The sequence below is a fragment of the Argopecten irradians genome, chromosome 3, assembly GCF_041381155.1.
Source record: "Argopecten irradians isolate NY chromosome 3, Ai_NY, whole genome shotgun sequence".
NCBI classification, from domain to species: Eukaryota; Metazoa; Mollusca; class Bivalvia; order Pectinida; family Pectinidae; genus Argopecten; species Argopecten irradians.
The window spans coordinates 52109141-52123564 of NC_091136.1; the positions used below are offsets into that span (position 1 = coordinate 52109141).

The following is a 14424-nucleotide window of genomic DNA, read 5'->3' on the forward strand; positions in this document are numbered from 1 at the left end:
ATGTATATCCATGGTTTCCGCTCGATAACTTTAGGATTTATTGTCTGATTTCAACCAAATTTGTTGTGTTGCTTTATATCAATGCAATCTTATATGGTCAAAAACTGTCAATATTTGCAAGAGTTACAGGACTTTGAAATAATCGAAACATGGTTTCCACTTGACAACTTTGGTATTTATTGTCCGATTTCAACCAAACAAGCTGGTTATTAACAATATTTTCAACTGTAAATATTTTATGCTGTGCAGGCGACACATTCACTTCCGTGGAATTCTTGTCTCAAGGTCAAAGTTGTATCATGGTGACCATTCACAAAGAAACATAATTTCTAACGTAGTGGTCTCCTGCAAGTGGATATTGAATTGGGCTCTGTCTGTGCGTGCGACCAACATGCTTTTTTGGACTATGACTCCAAAACCGCTCAGCTTTGCTCCTTAGAACTTTCTGTATATCAGATGCCTTAATTCGCTGTGCCTTTTGCTATTGGGGTCCTCCCATTTTACTATAGAAATATTATAATCTGATCTAGGACAACACCAATCTCTATGTAGAAAGGCAACCATGAACCATAGATAGGTTCTACATCACAATGCATATACCACTGAGGGGTGCAGGGGATATTGCCACTATTATTGTGGCACCTTGTTCAAGGTTGAAGCTTTGAATCTGACCAGCAGCAAACAACTAGACATCACCAACTACTGTAGACAAGAAAATGTTTACCTTTGTTTAATGTTATTCATACTGCTGCCTACTTCAGGGTACTATAGCCACAAGACCTAAATAATTCAGTTATTGCATGCACAGTTAGCAAATAAAAACTTCTGATGAAAAAAGTTCCTGAAAGGAAGTGAATACATTGTCTGGTGTGGACAATGTCTGCCAATGTCTGGAGAAAGTCACAAGCTGGTATTCCTTATGGTTCCTGATTTTCAATGACATTTGTGCTGTTATAAGGATTGGAACAAGTTATCAGGAATGTCGTTGTGTGTGTGGAAAGATCTCTTAGGATATTGAACCAGGAATCAAATGTGTTTCCTTTCAAGTGAATCTTAGATGATCAATTTTTATCTCCTGAGCTGACATATCACATTCAAGAGAACTAATTAAGGCATTAATATATATGGTTCTATCCATTTTCTGTTAAAATAAAATGTGTTGAAATTGAAATTGACAAATTCATTTTTTCCTAAAACGACCTATGCGTTGAATGTTAAATTTAAAAAAAAAGAACAAAATACTCTACTTCCTGATTATATGTCTAATTAGTTTGAGACTTGGCATATTTTAGACATACTCGTAATCATAAAGTAAAAGATGATAAGGAGAGGGCTGTTGTTAGTGTGTTCCATTGAGATATATTAAGGTGTCCTTGTCACTTAAGTGTTGTCCTTAATGCTAAACATGATATTGGTTTTTTAGCTCACCTGGTCCGAAGGACCGAGGTGAGCTTATGGGATACCGCAGCGTCCGGCGTCCGTCGTCCGTCGTCCGTCGTCCGTCCGTCGTCCGTCGTCCGTCAACAATCGACTTCTTCTCCATAACCGCTGGTCGGATTTCAACAAAATTTGACTGGTAGCATCCTTATGGGCTACTAACTAAAAATTGTACAAATGATGAGGCTGACCCCCCCAGGGGGCTGAGGGGCGGGGCCAAAAGGGGTCAATTTGACTATTTCCATATAAACAACTTCTTCTCTGAAACCAAGCATGGGATAGCACCCATAATGCAATGGTAGCATCCTTATAGGGTGGGGATTCAAAATTGTACAAATGATGGGGCAGACCCCCCAGGGGCCTGAGGGGCGGGGCCAAAAGGGGTCAATTTGGCTATTTCCATATAAACAACTTCTTCTCTGGAACCAAGCATGGGATAGCACCCATAATGCAATGGTAGCATCCTTATAGGGTGGGGATTCAAAATTGTACAAATGATGGGGCTGACCCCCCGGGGGCCTGAGGGGCGGGGTCAAAAGGGGTCAATTTGGCTATTTCCATATAAACGACTTCTTCTCTGAAACCAAGCATGGGATAGCACCCATAATGCAATGGTAGCATCCTTATAGGGTGGGGATTCAAAATTGTAAAAAAAAAAAGGGGCTGACCCCCGGGGGCCTGAGGGGCGGGGTCAAAAGGGGTCAATTTGGCTATTTCCATATAAACAACTTCTTCTCTGAAACCAAACATGGGATAGCACCCATAATGCAATGGTAGCATCCTTATAGGGTGGGGATTCAAAATTGTACAAATGATGGGGCTGACCCCCCGGGGGCCTGAGGGGCGGGGTCAAAAGGGGTCAATTTGGCTATTTCCATATAAACGACTTCTTCTCTGAAACCAAGCATGAGATAGCACTCATAATGCAATGGTAGTATCGTTATAGGGTGGGGATTAAAAATTGTACAAATGATGGGGCTGACCCCCGGGGGGCCTGAGGGGCGGGGTCAAAAGGGGTCAATTTGGCTATTTCCATATAAACGACTTCTTCTCTGAAACCAAGCATGAGACAGCACTCATAATGCAATGGTAGAATCGTTATAGGGTGGGGATTCAAAATTGTACAAATGATGGGGCTGACCCCCCGGGGGCCTGAAGGGTGGGGTCAAAGGGGTCGATTTGGCTTTTTCCATATAAATGACTTCTTGTCTGCAACTAAGCATGGGATAGCACCCATAATGCAATGGTAGCATCCTTATAGGGTGGGTATTCCAAATTGTGCAAATGATAGGACTGACCCCCCGGGGGGGCCTGAGGGGCGTGGTCAAAAGTGGTCAATTTCCATATTAATGACTTCTTCTCTGCAACTTAACATGGGATTACGCTCATAATGCAATGGTTACATCCTTAAAGGGTTTGGATTCAAAATTTTGCAAATGAAGGGGCTGACCCCCCGGGGGCCTGAAGGGTGGGGTCAAAAGGGGTCAATTTAGCTATTTCCATATAAACGACTTCTTCTCTGCACCTAAGCATGGAAGAGAACTCATAATGCAATGGTAGCATCCTTACAGGGTTGGAATATGAAATTGTACAAATGATAGGGCTGATCCCCGGGGCCTTAGACGGCAGTAGATGCGGGGTCAAAAGGTCAATTAGGCTACTATTTTCATATATATTACTTTGTCTCTGAACCTATGTATTGGATAGCATATTTGTATGGTATCAATAGCATCATTTTAAGGTTGTGATTCAAAATTAAACTTTGGGAGTCAATTTTGCTAATTTTTCTAATGATTGTCAGTCTTTGTGATAATTACTAAAAAAAAACCAGGTGAGCGATACAGGCCCTCTGGGCCTCTTGTTTTATGACATTTTTAAGGTGTCACAATTGATGTCTGAATGGTGGGATGATTCTAAATGTTGAACAACAAAATGAGGTTTCCTCTGCTTTGTTCTTTATCTAAGGGTTTTAAATTTGGTTCATGATTTCCTATTAACAGTGTCATAGTCATATAAGGAAATGCCAAGGTTATAAAGCTAGAAGTTGGAGGAAAGCCAGAGTGCCTGGAGTAAAACCACCATTCTGCAGGCAGTACCTGTAACAAATGCTTATAGAACATTGAAGACAGCTATTATGAGATAAATACCTGCTAAAAGTCTTAGTTGTTATCTCAGATGAGTCAACATTTTCCTGTAAAACACTGAAGATCAATAATGGTGATGTCGGTAACCTGGATGTTTGTAATTGTTATTGATACAACCACAATCCTATCCTAATATTATGGCTGGATAATTACACGATTTAATGCCTTTGTGAAAATTAATTGTTCATAATGATGTGTTTGCTGGATAGATTCTGGGCTGAGATTATTAAAGCAACAGTTTTAACATTTTTACAGAGACTTTAATGTAGCTTCTCATGAATGTTGATTTAACAACTTCCATCCAATTTGCTGTACCTTGTCAACAAACCCGTAGCTAACAAAACAACATCATTGAACAAGAAGTAATGATATTTTGATATCGTAATACTGTAATGGTGTTTTTAGTTGCAAGGGATTTGTTATTCATGGGGGATTTTTCGCTTTTTAAAATAAAAAGTGAATGACAAGTATGATAACTCCAGTGTATATCTTATTACTGATATAAAATAAAAAGCGAATGACAAGTATGATAACTCCAGTGTATATCTTATTACTGATATAAAATAAAAAGTGTATGACAAGTATGATAACTCCAGTGTATATCTTATTACTGATATAAAATAAAAAGTGAATGACAAGTATGATAACTCCAGTGTATATCTTATTACTGATATAAAATAAAAAGTGAATGACAAGTATGATAACTCCAGTGTATATCTTATTACTGATATAAAATAAAAAGTGAATGACAAGTATGATAACTCCAGTGTATATCTTATTACTGATATAAAATAAAAAGTGAATGACAAGTATGATAACTCCAGTGTATATCTTATTACTGATATAAAAATAAAAAGGTGAATGACAAGTATGATAACTCCAGTGTATATCTTATTACTGATATAAAATAAAAAGTGAATGACAAGTATGATAACTCCAGTGTATATCTTATTACTGATATAAAATAAAAAGTGTATGACAAGTATGATAACTCCAGTGTATATCTTATTACTGATATAAAATAAAAAGTGAATGACAAGTATGATAACTCCAGTGTATATCTTATTACTGATATAAAATAAAAAGTGAATGACCAGTATGATAACTCCAGTGTATATCTTATTACTGATATAAAATAAAAAGTGTATGACAAGTATGATAACTCCAGTGTATATCTTATTACTGATATAAAATAAAAAGTGAATGACAAGTATGATAACTCCAGTGTATATCTTATTACTGATATAAAATAAAAAGTGAATGACAAGTATGATAACTCCAGTGTATATCTTATTACTGATATAAAATAAAAAGCATATGAACAGTATGATAACTCCAGTGTATATCTTATTACTGATATAAAATAAAAAGTGAATGACCAGTATGATAACTCCAGTGTATATCTTATTACTGATATAAAATAAAAAGTGAATGACAAGTATGATAACTCCAGTGTATATCTTATTACTGATATAAAATAAAAAGTGAATGACAAGTATGATAGCTCCAGTGTATATCTTATTACTGATATAAAATAAAAAGTGAATGACCGGTATGATATAACTCCAGTGTATATCTTATTACTGATATAAAATAAAAAGTGAATGACCAGTATGATAACTCCAGTGTATATCTTATTACTGATATAAAATAAAAAGTGAATGACAAGTATGATAACTCCAGTGTATATCTTATTACTGATATAAAATAAAAAGTGTATGACAAGTATGATAACTCCAGTGTATATCTTATTACTGATATAAAATAAAAAGTGAATGACAAGTATGATAACTCCAGTGTATATCTTATTACTGATATAAAATAAAAAGTGTATGACAAGTATGATAACTCCAGTGTATATCTTATTACTGATATAAAATAAAAAGTGAATGACAAGTATGATAACTCCAGTGTATATCTTATTACTGATATAAAATAAAAAGTGTATGACAAGTATGATAACTCCAGTGTATATCTTATTACTGATATAATAGAATAAAAAGCGAATGACAAGTATGATAACTCCAGTGTGTATATCTTATTACTGATATAAAATAAAAAGTGAATGACAAGTATGATAACTCCAGTGTATATCTTATTACTGATATAAAATAAAAAGTGATGACAGTATGATAACTCCGAAAATGTGACAGTTATAACTCCAGTGTATCTTATTACTGATATAAAATAAAAAGTGAATGACAAGTATGATAACTCCAGTGTATATCTTATTACTGATATAAAATAAAAAGTGAATGACAAGTATGATAACTCCAGTGTATATCTTATTACTGATATAAAAATAAAAAGTGAATGACAAGTATGATAATATACCAGTGTATATCTTATTACTGATATAAAATAAAAAGTGAATGACCAGTATGATAACTCCAGTGTATATCTTATTACTGATATAAAATAAAAAGTGTATGACAAGTATGATAACTCCAGTGTATATCTTATTACTTACTGATATAAAATAAAAAGTGAATGACAAGTATGATAACTCCAGTGTATATCTTATTACTGATATAAAATAAAAAGTGAATGACAAGTATGATAACTCCAGTGTATATCTTATTACTGATATAAAATAAAAAGTGAATGACCAGTATGATAACTCCAGTGTATATCTTATTACTGATATAAAATAAAAAGTGAATGACAAGTATGATAACTCCAGTGTATATCTTATTACTGATTTAACAAAGACACAAACATGTCTTGCCTTATACAAGTAGTTTAAAAGATTAATTATTTTGTGTTTCAAGTTAAATTGAAGGTGAATTTTGTCAAGTTTTCTTTTCATCAGTCAGAATATATTGGCAGATATTAAGAAATATATTTAAAACAGTTCTGTATTTTTGTTGCTAAAAAGCCTGAATTTTAGTGGATTATGGTGGATTTTAGTAGATTTATAGAATTTCTATTTTAATCAATCCTAACATAGTGAAAAACTCGGAATTTTGATGAATTTTGAGAATTTGATATATTATCTACATTATGATAAAGCTAATTATAGGAATGAAAAATTACTGAGACTCAATCAGGTCTATCATTACATACACAGGATCAACGTTAGAGAGCAATATTTTCTTTTGTCATACATAAATATATATGACATTAGTTCTAAATGTTGATAGGTAACACTATGTCAGACTCCAGGCCATCAGCAGCAATGGCAGTGTCATCAGCACAGAAGGTTCTCTGAGATAACACAAATATCCTCGGCTCATATGTTCTTATCTTCCCTACCAAAGGAGCTACGTGTTTGTGATTGTTGGTTTCCTTATGCAAAAGGCTAAAGTTAAGGCTATTGTTACAATAAACAAGAAAATCTCATTTTTTTTTTGACAGGATTTCCAGTTCTCTTGAACCAGCTTTTAGACTAAATTGCATTTACAATCTGATATACATTTACTAATACATTAGTAATTTCTTATTAGGTCATCTGACACGAAGGTCAGGATGACCTATTGCCATCATGCACCGTCCGTCGTCGTGTGCCGTGCGCCGTGCGCCGTGCGCCATTCATTCAAGGTCACAGGGATAAAAAAAGCTAAAATCTTTTAACGACTTTTCTCAAGAACCAAAAGGCCCAGGGTACTGATATTAGGCCTATAGCATCCTGGGATGAAGGCTATCAAGGTTGTTCAAATGAATGACCTTGATCTTCATCAAAGGTCACAGGGGTCAAATAGGCTAAAATCTTGAAATAACTTTTTGTGAATAACTAAGAGGCCTAGAGACCTGATATTGGGCCTGTGACATGCTGGGATGAAGGGCTACCATTTTTGTTTTTAAAAAAACGACCTTGATCTTCATTCAAGATCACAGGGGTCAAAATGTCTAAAATCTTTAAACGACTATGTTGTACTGTGCGAGTATTCAGATGACTGTTCAGGCCCATGGGCCTCTTGTTTTCTTTTGTGGTTAATTTTCAAATAATAATATTTTGCGGGCAGAAGAAAATTGTTAAAAATAAATTGCTGCTAAATTGTTTCAAACAAGTAATTTTTTAAAATTAATTATTGACATGATTAAGTCATTTGGCAGAAAAGTGCGAAATTAAAGCAATGAAATTTGTTGCAAAAACCTTTATGCATTTCATAACTGTAAAGGTTGACCATGAAATACCACTGAGTTGATCAGTAATTTGGAGAAATTTCTATGTAAGAATGGATGTTCAAGAGTCAATACCATAGTCTTGATATTGACATGTTTTTGTTTTCATTAGGGAAGTTCTGTCAGTTCAATTGCCAATGAAGATTTTGACGCAGTGGGTGTAAAGAAATCACTGTTTATATTGCATATTACAACACTTAATGAGAAAAGAATCAAATCCTTTTGAGAACAACTAATTGCTTTATATCACTAAAGTTCTAACAAGATTGAAATTTTATTGATCTCTTGGACTTATTGAATCACCAACTTGTTCTCTTGTTGAATCCTTGAATGCTTCTCATTTTACTGAAATTTACTAAGCATATATTTTGTGTGCATCACATACTAATTCTATTGCCTATGGATTAGTTGGTATTGTATTATTTAATTAGCATAATGAACATGAAGATGGAGGGGAAAAGACCTATATAGGTGACTTTGTGATATAATAACATACTATTACCTTAATATGGCTATCTATTTTCTATCTTTTTAGATACATTTGCATTATTATCAAGTACTGACTCGAGGACTAGCCATTCTGAGGTACCAGATGAGAAGATTAAAGGTGTTATCCAGAGTGTTTGGTATAAAGCAGGGACCAAACAGAGACTCATGGCATCCTTCTACACTATACTGTATGGTAGTGAGTGTACCCTTACCATGTCCATGTGTACACAGACCAGAACTCGACATATACACACGTTCAACTCATCTTCAACCAAGGGGTAAGTTATATAGGTAGATACAACCAAGGGTAAGCTATTTAGGTAGATACAACCAAGGAGTAAGCTATGTAGGTAGATACAACCAAGGGTAAGTTATGTAGGTAGATACAACCAAGGGTAAGCTATGTAGGTAGATACAAACAAGGGTAAGCTATGTAGGTAGATACAACCAAGGGTAAGCTATGTTGGTAGATACAACCAAGGGGTAAGCTATGTAGGTAGATACAACCAAGGGTAAGTTATGTAGGTAGATACAACCAAGGGTAAGCTATGTAGGTAGATACAAACAAGGGTAAGCTATGTAGGTAGATACAACCAAGGGTAAGCTATGTAGGTAGATACAACCAAGGGGTAAGCTATGTAGGTAGATACAACCAAGGGTAAGCTATGTAGGTAGATACAACCAAGGGTAAGCTATGTTGGTAGATACAACCAAGGGGTAAGCTATGTAGGTAGATACAACCAAGGGTAAGCTATGTAGGTAGATACAACCAAGGGTAAGCTATGTAGGTAGATACAACCAAGGGTAAGCTATGTGGGTAGATACAACCAAGGGTAAGCTATGTAGGTAGATACAACCAAGGGTAAGCTATGTTGGTAGATACAACCAAGGGTAAGCTATGTAGGTAGATACAACCAAGGGTAAGCTATGTAGGTAGATACAACCAAGGGTAAGCTATGTAGGTAGATACAACCAAGGGTAAGCTATGTAGGTAGATACAACCAAGGGTAAGCTATGTAGGTAGATACAACCAAGGGTAAGCTATGCGGGTAGATACAACCAAGAGGTAAGCTATGTGGGTAGATACAACCAAGGGGTAAGCTATGTGGGTAGATACAACCAAGGGGTAGGCTATTTGGGTAGATACAACCAAGGGGTAAGCTATGTTGGTAGATACAACCATGGGGTAAGCTATGCGGGTAGATACAACCAAGGGTAAGCTATGTTGGTAGATACAACCAAGGGTAAGCTATGTAGGTAGATACAACCAAAGGGTAAGCTATGTAGGTAGATACAACCAAGGGTAAGCTATGTAAGTAGATACAACCAAGGGTAAGTTATGCGGGTAGATATAACCAAGAGGTAAGCTATGTGGGTAGATACAACAAAGGGGAAGGCTATTTTGGTAGATACAACCAAGGGGTAAGCTATGTTGGTAGATACAACCATGGGGTAAGCAATGCGGGTAGATACAACCAAGGGTAAGCTATGTGGGTAGATACAACCAAGGGTAAGCTATGTGGGTAGATACAACCAAGGGTAAGCTGTGAAGGTAGATACAATCAAGGGTAAGCTATGCGGGTAGATACAACCAAGAGGTAAGCTATGTTGGTAGATATAACCAAGGGTAAGCTATGTGGGTAGATACAACCAAGGGTAAGCTATGCGGGTAGATACAACCAAGGGGTAGGCTATTTGGGTAGATACAACCAAGGGTAAGCTATGTGGGTAGATACAACCAAGGGTAAGCTATGTGGGTAGATACAACCAAGGGTAAGCTATGTAGGTAGATACAACCAAGGGTAAGCTATGTGGGTAGATACAACCAAGGGTAAGCTATGTGGGTAGATACAACCAAGGGTAAGCTATGTAGGTAGATACAACCAAGGGTAAGCTATGTTGGTAGATACAACCAAGGGTAAGCTATGTTGGTAGATACAACCAAGGGGTAAGCTATGTAGGTAGATACAACCAAGGGGTAAGCTATGTAAGTAGATACAACCAAGGGTAAGCTATGTAGGTAGATACAACCAAGGGTAAGCTATGTGGGTAGATACAACCAAGGGTAAGCTATGTGGGTAGATACAACCAAGGGTAAGCTATGTAGGTAGATACAACCAAGGGTAAGCTATGTAGGTAGATACAACCAAGGGGTAAGCTATGTAGGTAGATACAACCAAGGGTAAGCTATGCGGGTAGATACAACCAAGGGTAAGCTATGCGGGTAGATACAACCAAGAGGTAAGCTATGTGGGTAGATACAACCAAGGGGTAGGCTATTTGGGTAGATACAACCAAGGGGTAAGCTATGTGGGTAGATACAACCAAGGGTAAGCTATGTAGGTAGATACAACCAAGGGTAAGCTATGTAGGTAGATACAACCAAGGGTAAGCTATGTGGGTAGATACAACCAAGGGTAAGCTATGTGGGTAGATACAACCAAGGGTAAGCTATGCGGGTAGATACAACCAAGGGTAAGCTATGTGGGTAGATACAACCAAGGGTAAGCTATGTGGGTAGATACAACCAAGGGTAAGCTATGTGGGTAGATACAACCAAGGGTAAGCTATGTGGGTAGATACAACCAAGGGTAAGCTATGTGGGTAGATACAACCAAGGGGTAAGCTATGTTGGTAGATACAACCAAGGGTAAGCTATGTGGGTAGATACAACCAAGGGTAAGCTATGTGGGTAGATACAACCAAAAGGGGTAAGCTATGTGGGTAGATACAACCAAGGGTAAGCTATCGATTGGTAGATACAACCAAGGGTAAGCTGTGTAAGTAGATACAACCAAAGGGTAAGCTATGCGGGTAGATACAACCAAGGGTAAGCTATGTGGGTAGATACAACCAAGGGGTAAGCTATTTGGGTAGATACAACCAAGGGGTAAGCTATGTGGGTAGATACAACCAAGGGTAAGCTATGTTGGTAGATACAACCAAGGGTAAGCTATGTAGGGTAGATACAACCCAAGGGTAAGACAACTACCAAGGGTAAGCTATGTGGGTAGATACAACCAAGGGTAAGCTAAAGGGTAGATACAACCAAGGGTAAGCTATGTGGGTAGATACAACCAAGGGTAAGCTATGTGGGTAGATACAACCAAGGGTAAGCTATGTGGGTAGATACAACCAAGGGTAAGCTATGTGGGTAGATACAACCAAGGGTAAGCTATGTTGGTAGATACAACCAAGGGTAAGCTAAAGGGTAAGCTATGTGGGTAGATACAACCAAGGGTAAGCTATGTGGGTAGATACAACCAAGGGTAAGCTATGTGGGTAGATACAACCAAGGGTAAGCTATGTGGGTAGATACAACCAAGGGGTAAGCTATGTCGGTAGATACAACCAAGGGTAAGCTATGTGGGTAGATACAACCAAGGGTAAGCTATGCGGGTAGATACAACCAAGGGTAAGCTATGTGGGTAGATACAACCAAGGGTAAGCTATGTGGGTAGATACAACCAAGGGTAAGCTATGCGGGTAGATACAACCAAGGGTAAGCTATGCGGGTAGATACAACCAAGGGTAAGCTATGCGGGTAGATACAACCAAGGGTAAGCTATGCGGGTAGATACAACCAAGGGTAAGCTATGCGGGTAGATACAACCAAGGGTAAGCTATGCGGGTAGATACAACCAAGGGTAAGCTATGTATGGGTAGATATAACCAAGGGTAAGCTATGGGTAGATAAACAAGGTAGAGGTAGATACAACCAAGGGTAAGCTATGGGGTAGATACAACCAAGGGTAAGCTATGCGGGTAGATACAACCAAGGGTAAGCTATGGGTAGATATAACCAAGGGTAAGCTATGCGGGTAGATACAACCAAGGGTAAGCTATGGTAGATACAACCAAGGGTAAGCTATGGGTAGATACAACCAAGGGTAAGCTATGTAGTTAGATACAACCAAGGGTAAGCTATGTAGGTAGATACAACCAAGGGTAAGCTATGTAGTTAGATACAACCAAGGGTAAGCTATGTAGTTAGATACAACCAAGGGTAAGCTATGTAGTTAGATACAACCAAGGGTAAGCTATGTAGGTAGATACAACCAAGGGTAAGCTATGCGGGTAGATATAACCAAGGGTAAGCTATGCGGGTAGATATAACCAAGGGTAAGCTATGCGGGTAGATACAACCAAGGGTAAGCTATGCGGGTAGATACAACCAAGGTAAGTAAGCAAGGTAACTATGTGGTAGATACAACCAAGGGTAAGCTATGGGGTAGATAAACCAAGGGTAAGCTATGTGGTGATACAACCAAGGGTAAGCTATGTGGGGTAGATACAACCAAGGGTAAGCTATGTGCGGTAGATACAACCAAGGGTAAGCTATGTGGGTAGATACAACCAAGGGTAAGCTATGTAGGTAGATACAACCAAGGGTAAGCTATGTAGGTAGATACAACCAAGGGGTAAGCTATGTGGGTAGATACAACCAAGGGTAAGCTATTTGGGTAGATACAACCAAGGGTAAGCTATGTGGTAGATACAACCAAGGGTAAGCTATGTAGATACAACGGTAGCTAGGGTAGATACAACCAAGGGTAAGCTATGTAGGTAGATACAACCAAGGGTAGAAGCTATGTAGGTAGATACAACCAAAGGGTAAGCTATGTAGGTAGATACAACCAAGGGTAAGCTATGCGGGTAGATACAACCAAGGGTAAGCTATGCGGGTAGATACAACCAAGGGTAAGCTATGTGGGTAGATACAACCAAGGGTAAGCTATGCGGGTAGATACAACCAAGGGTAAGCTATGCGGGTAGATACAACCAAGGGTAAGCTATGCGGGTAGATACAACCAAGGGTAAGCTATGCGGGTAGATACAACCAAGGGTAAGCTATGTTGGGTAGATACTAACCAAGGGTAAGCTATGTGGGTAGATACAACCAAGGGTAAGCGGTGATACAACAGGTGTATGGGTAGATACAACCAAGGGTAAGCTATGTAGTAGATACAACCAAGGGTAAGCTATGTGGTAGATACAACCAAGGGTAAGCTATGTGGTAGATACAACCAAGGGTAAGCTATGTGGGTAGATACAACCAAGGGTAAGCTATGTGGTAGGGTAGATACAACCAAGGGTAAGCTATGTGGGTAGATACAACCAAGGGTAAGCTATGTGTAAGGTAGATACAACCAAGGGTAAGCTATGTGGGTAGATACAACCAAGGGTAAGCTAGTTGGGTATACAGGTAAGCTATGTAGGTAGATACAACCAAGGGTAAGGCTATGTGGGTAGATACAACCAAGGGTAAGCTATGTGGGTAGATACAACCAAGGGTAAGCTATGTGGGTAGATACAACCAAGGGTAAGCTATGTAGGTAGATACAACCAAGGGTAAGCTATGTAGGTAGATACAACCAGGGTAAGCTTGGGTAGATACAACCAAGGGTAAGTATGCAGGTAGATACAACCAAGGGTAAGCTATGTGGTAGATACAACCAAGGGTAAGCTATGGGGTAGATACAACCAAGGGTAAGCTATGTAGGTAGATACAACCAAGGGTAAGCTATGTGGGTAGATACAACCAAGGGTAAGCTATGTTGGTAGATACAACCAAGGGTAAGCTAAAGGGTAAGCTATGTGGGTAGATACAACCAAGGGGTAAGCTATGTGGGTAGATACAACCAAGGGTAAGCTATGTGGGTAGATACAACCAAGGGTAAGCTATGCGGGTAGATACAACCAAGGGTAAGCTATGTAGGTAGATACAACCAAGGGTAAGCTATGCGGGTAGATACAACCAAGGGTAAGCTATGTGGGTAGATACAACCAAGGGTAAGCTATGTGGGTAGATACAACCAAGGGTAAGCTATGTGGGTAGATACAACCAAGGGTAAGCTATGTGGGTAGATACAACCAAGGGTAAGCTATGTGGGTAGATACAACCAAGGGTAAGCTATGTTGGTAGATACAACCAAGGGTAAGCTATGTGGGTAGATACAACCAAGGGTAAGCTATGCGGGTAGATACAACCAAGGGTAAGCTATGTTGGTAGATACAACCAAGGGTAAGCTATGCGGGTAGATACAACCAAGGGTAAGCTATGTGGGTAGATACAACCAAGGGTAAGCTATGTAGGTAGATACAACCAAGGGTAAGCTATGTAGGTAGATACAACCAAGGGGTAAGCTATGTTGGTAGATACAACCAAGGGATAACTATGTAGATAAATACAACCAAGGGTAAGCTATGCGGGTAGATACAACCAAGG

General features: G+C 38.4%; 1 protein-coding gene across 3 annotated transcripts in view; it reads left to right on the top strand.

The window, feature by feature from the left end:
* Positions 1–14424, top strand: part of LOC138318992 (ALK tyrosine kinase receptor-like) — a 246454-nt gene that overhangs the window by 56931 nt on the left and 175099 nt on the right. For all 3 annotated transcript variants that reach the window (XM_069261865.1, XM_069261866.1, XM_069261867.1), the window contains exon 5: positions 8242–8473. In XM_069261865.1, the coding sequence (XP_069117966.1) occupies positions 8242–8473 (232 nt within the window). The remainder of the gene's footprint in view (positions 1–8241; positions 8474–14424) is intronic.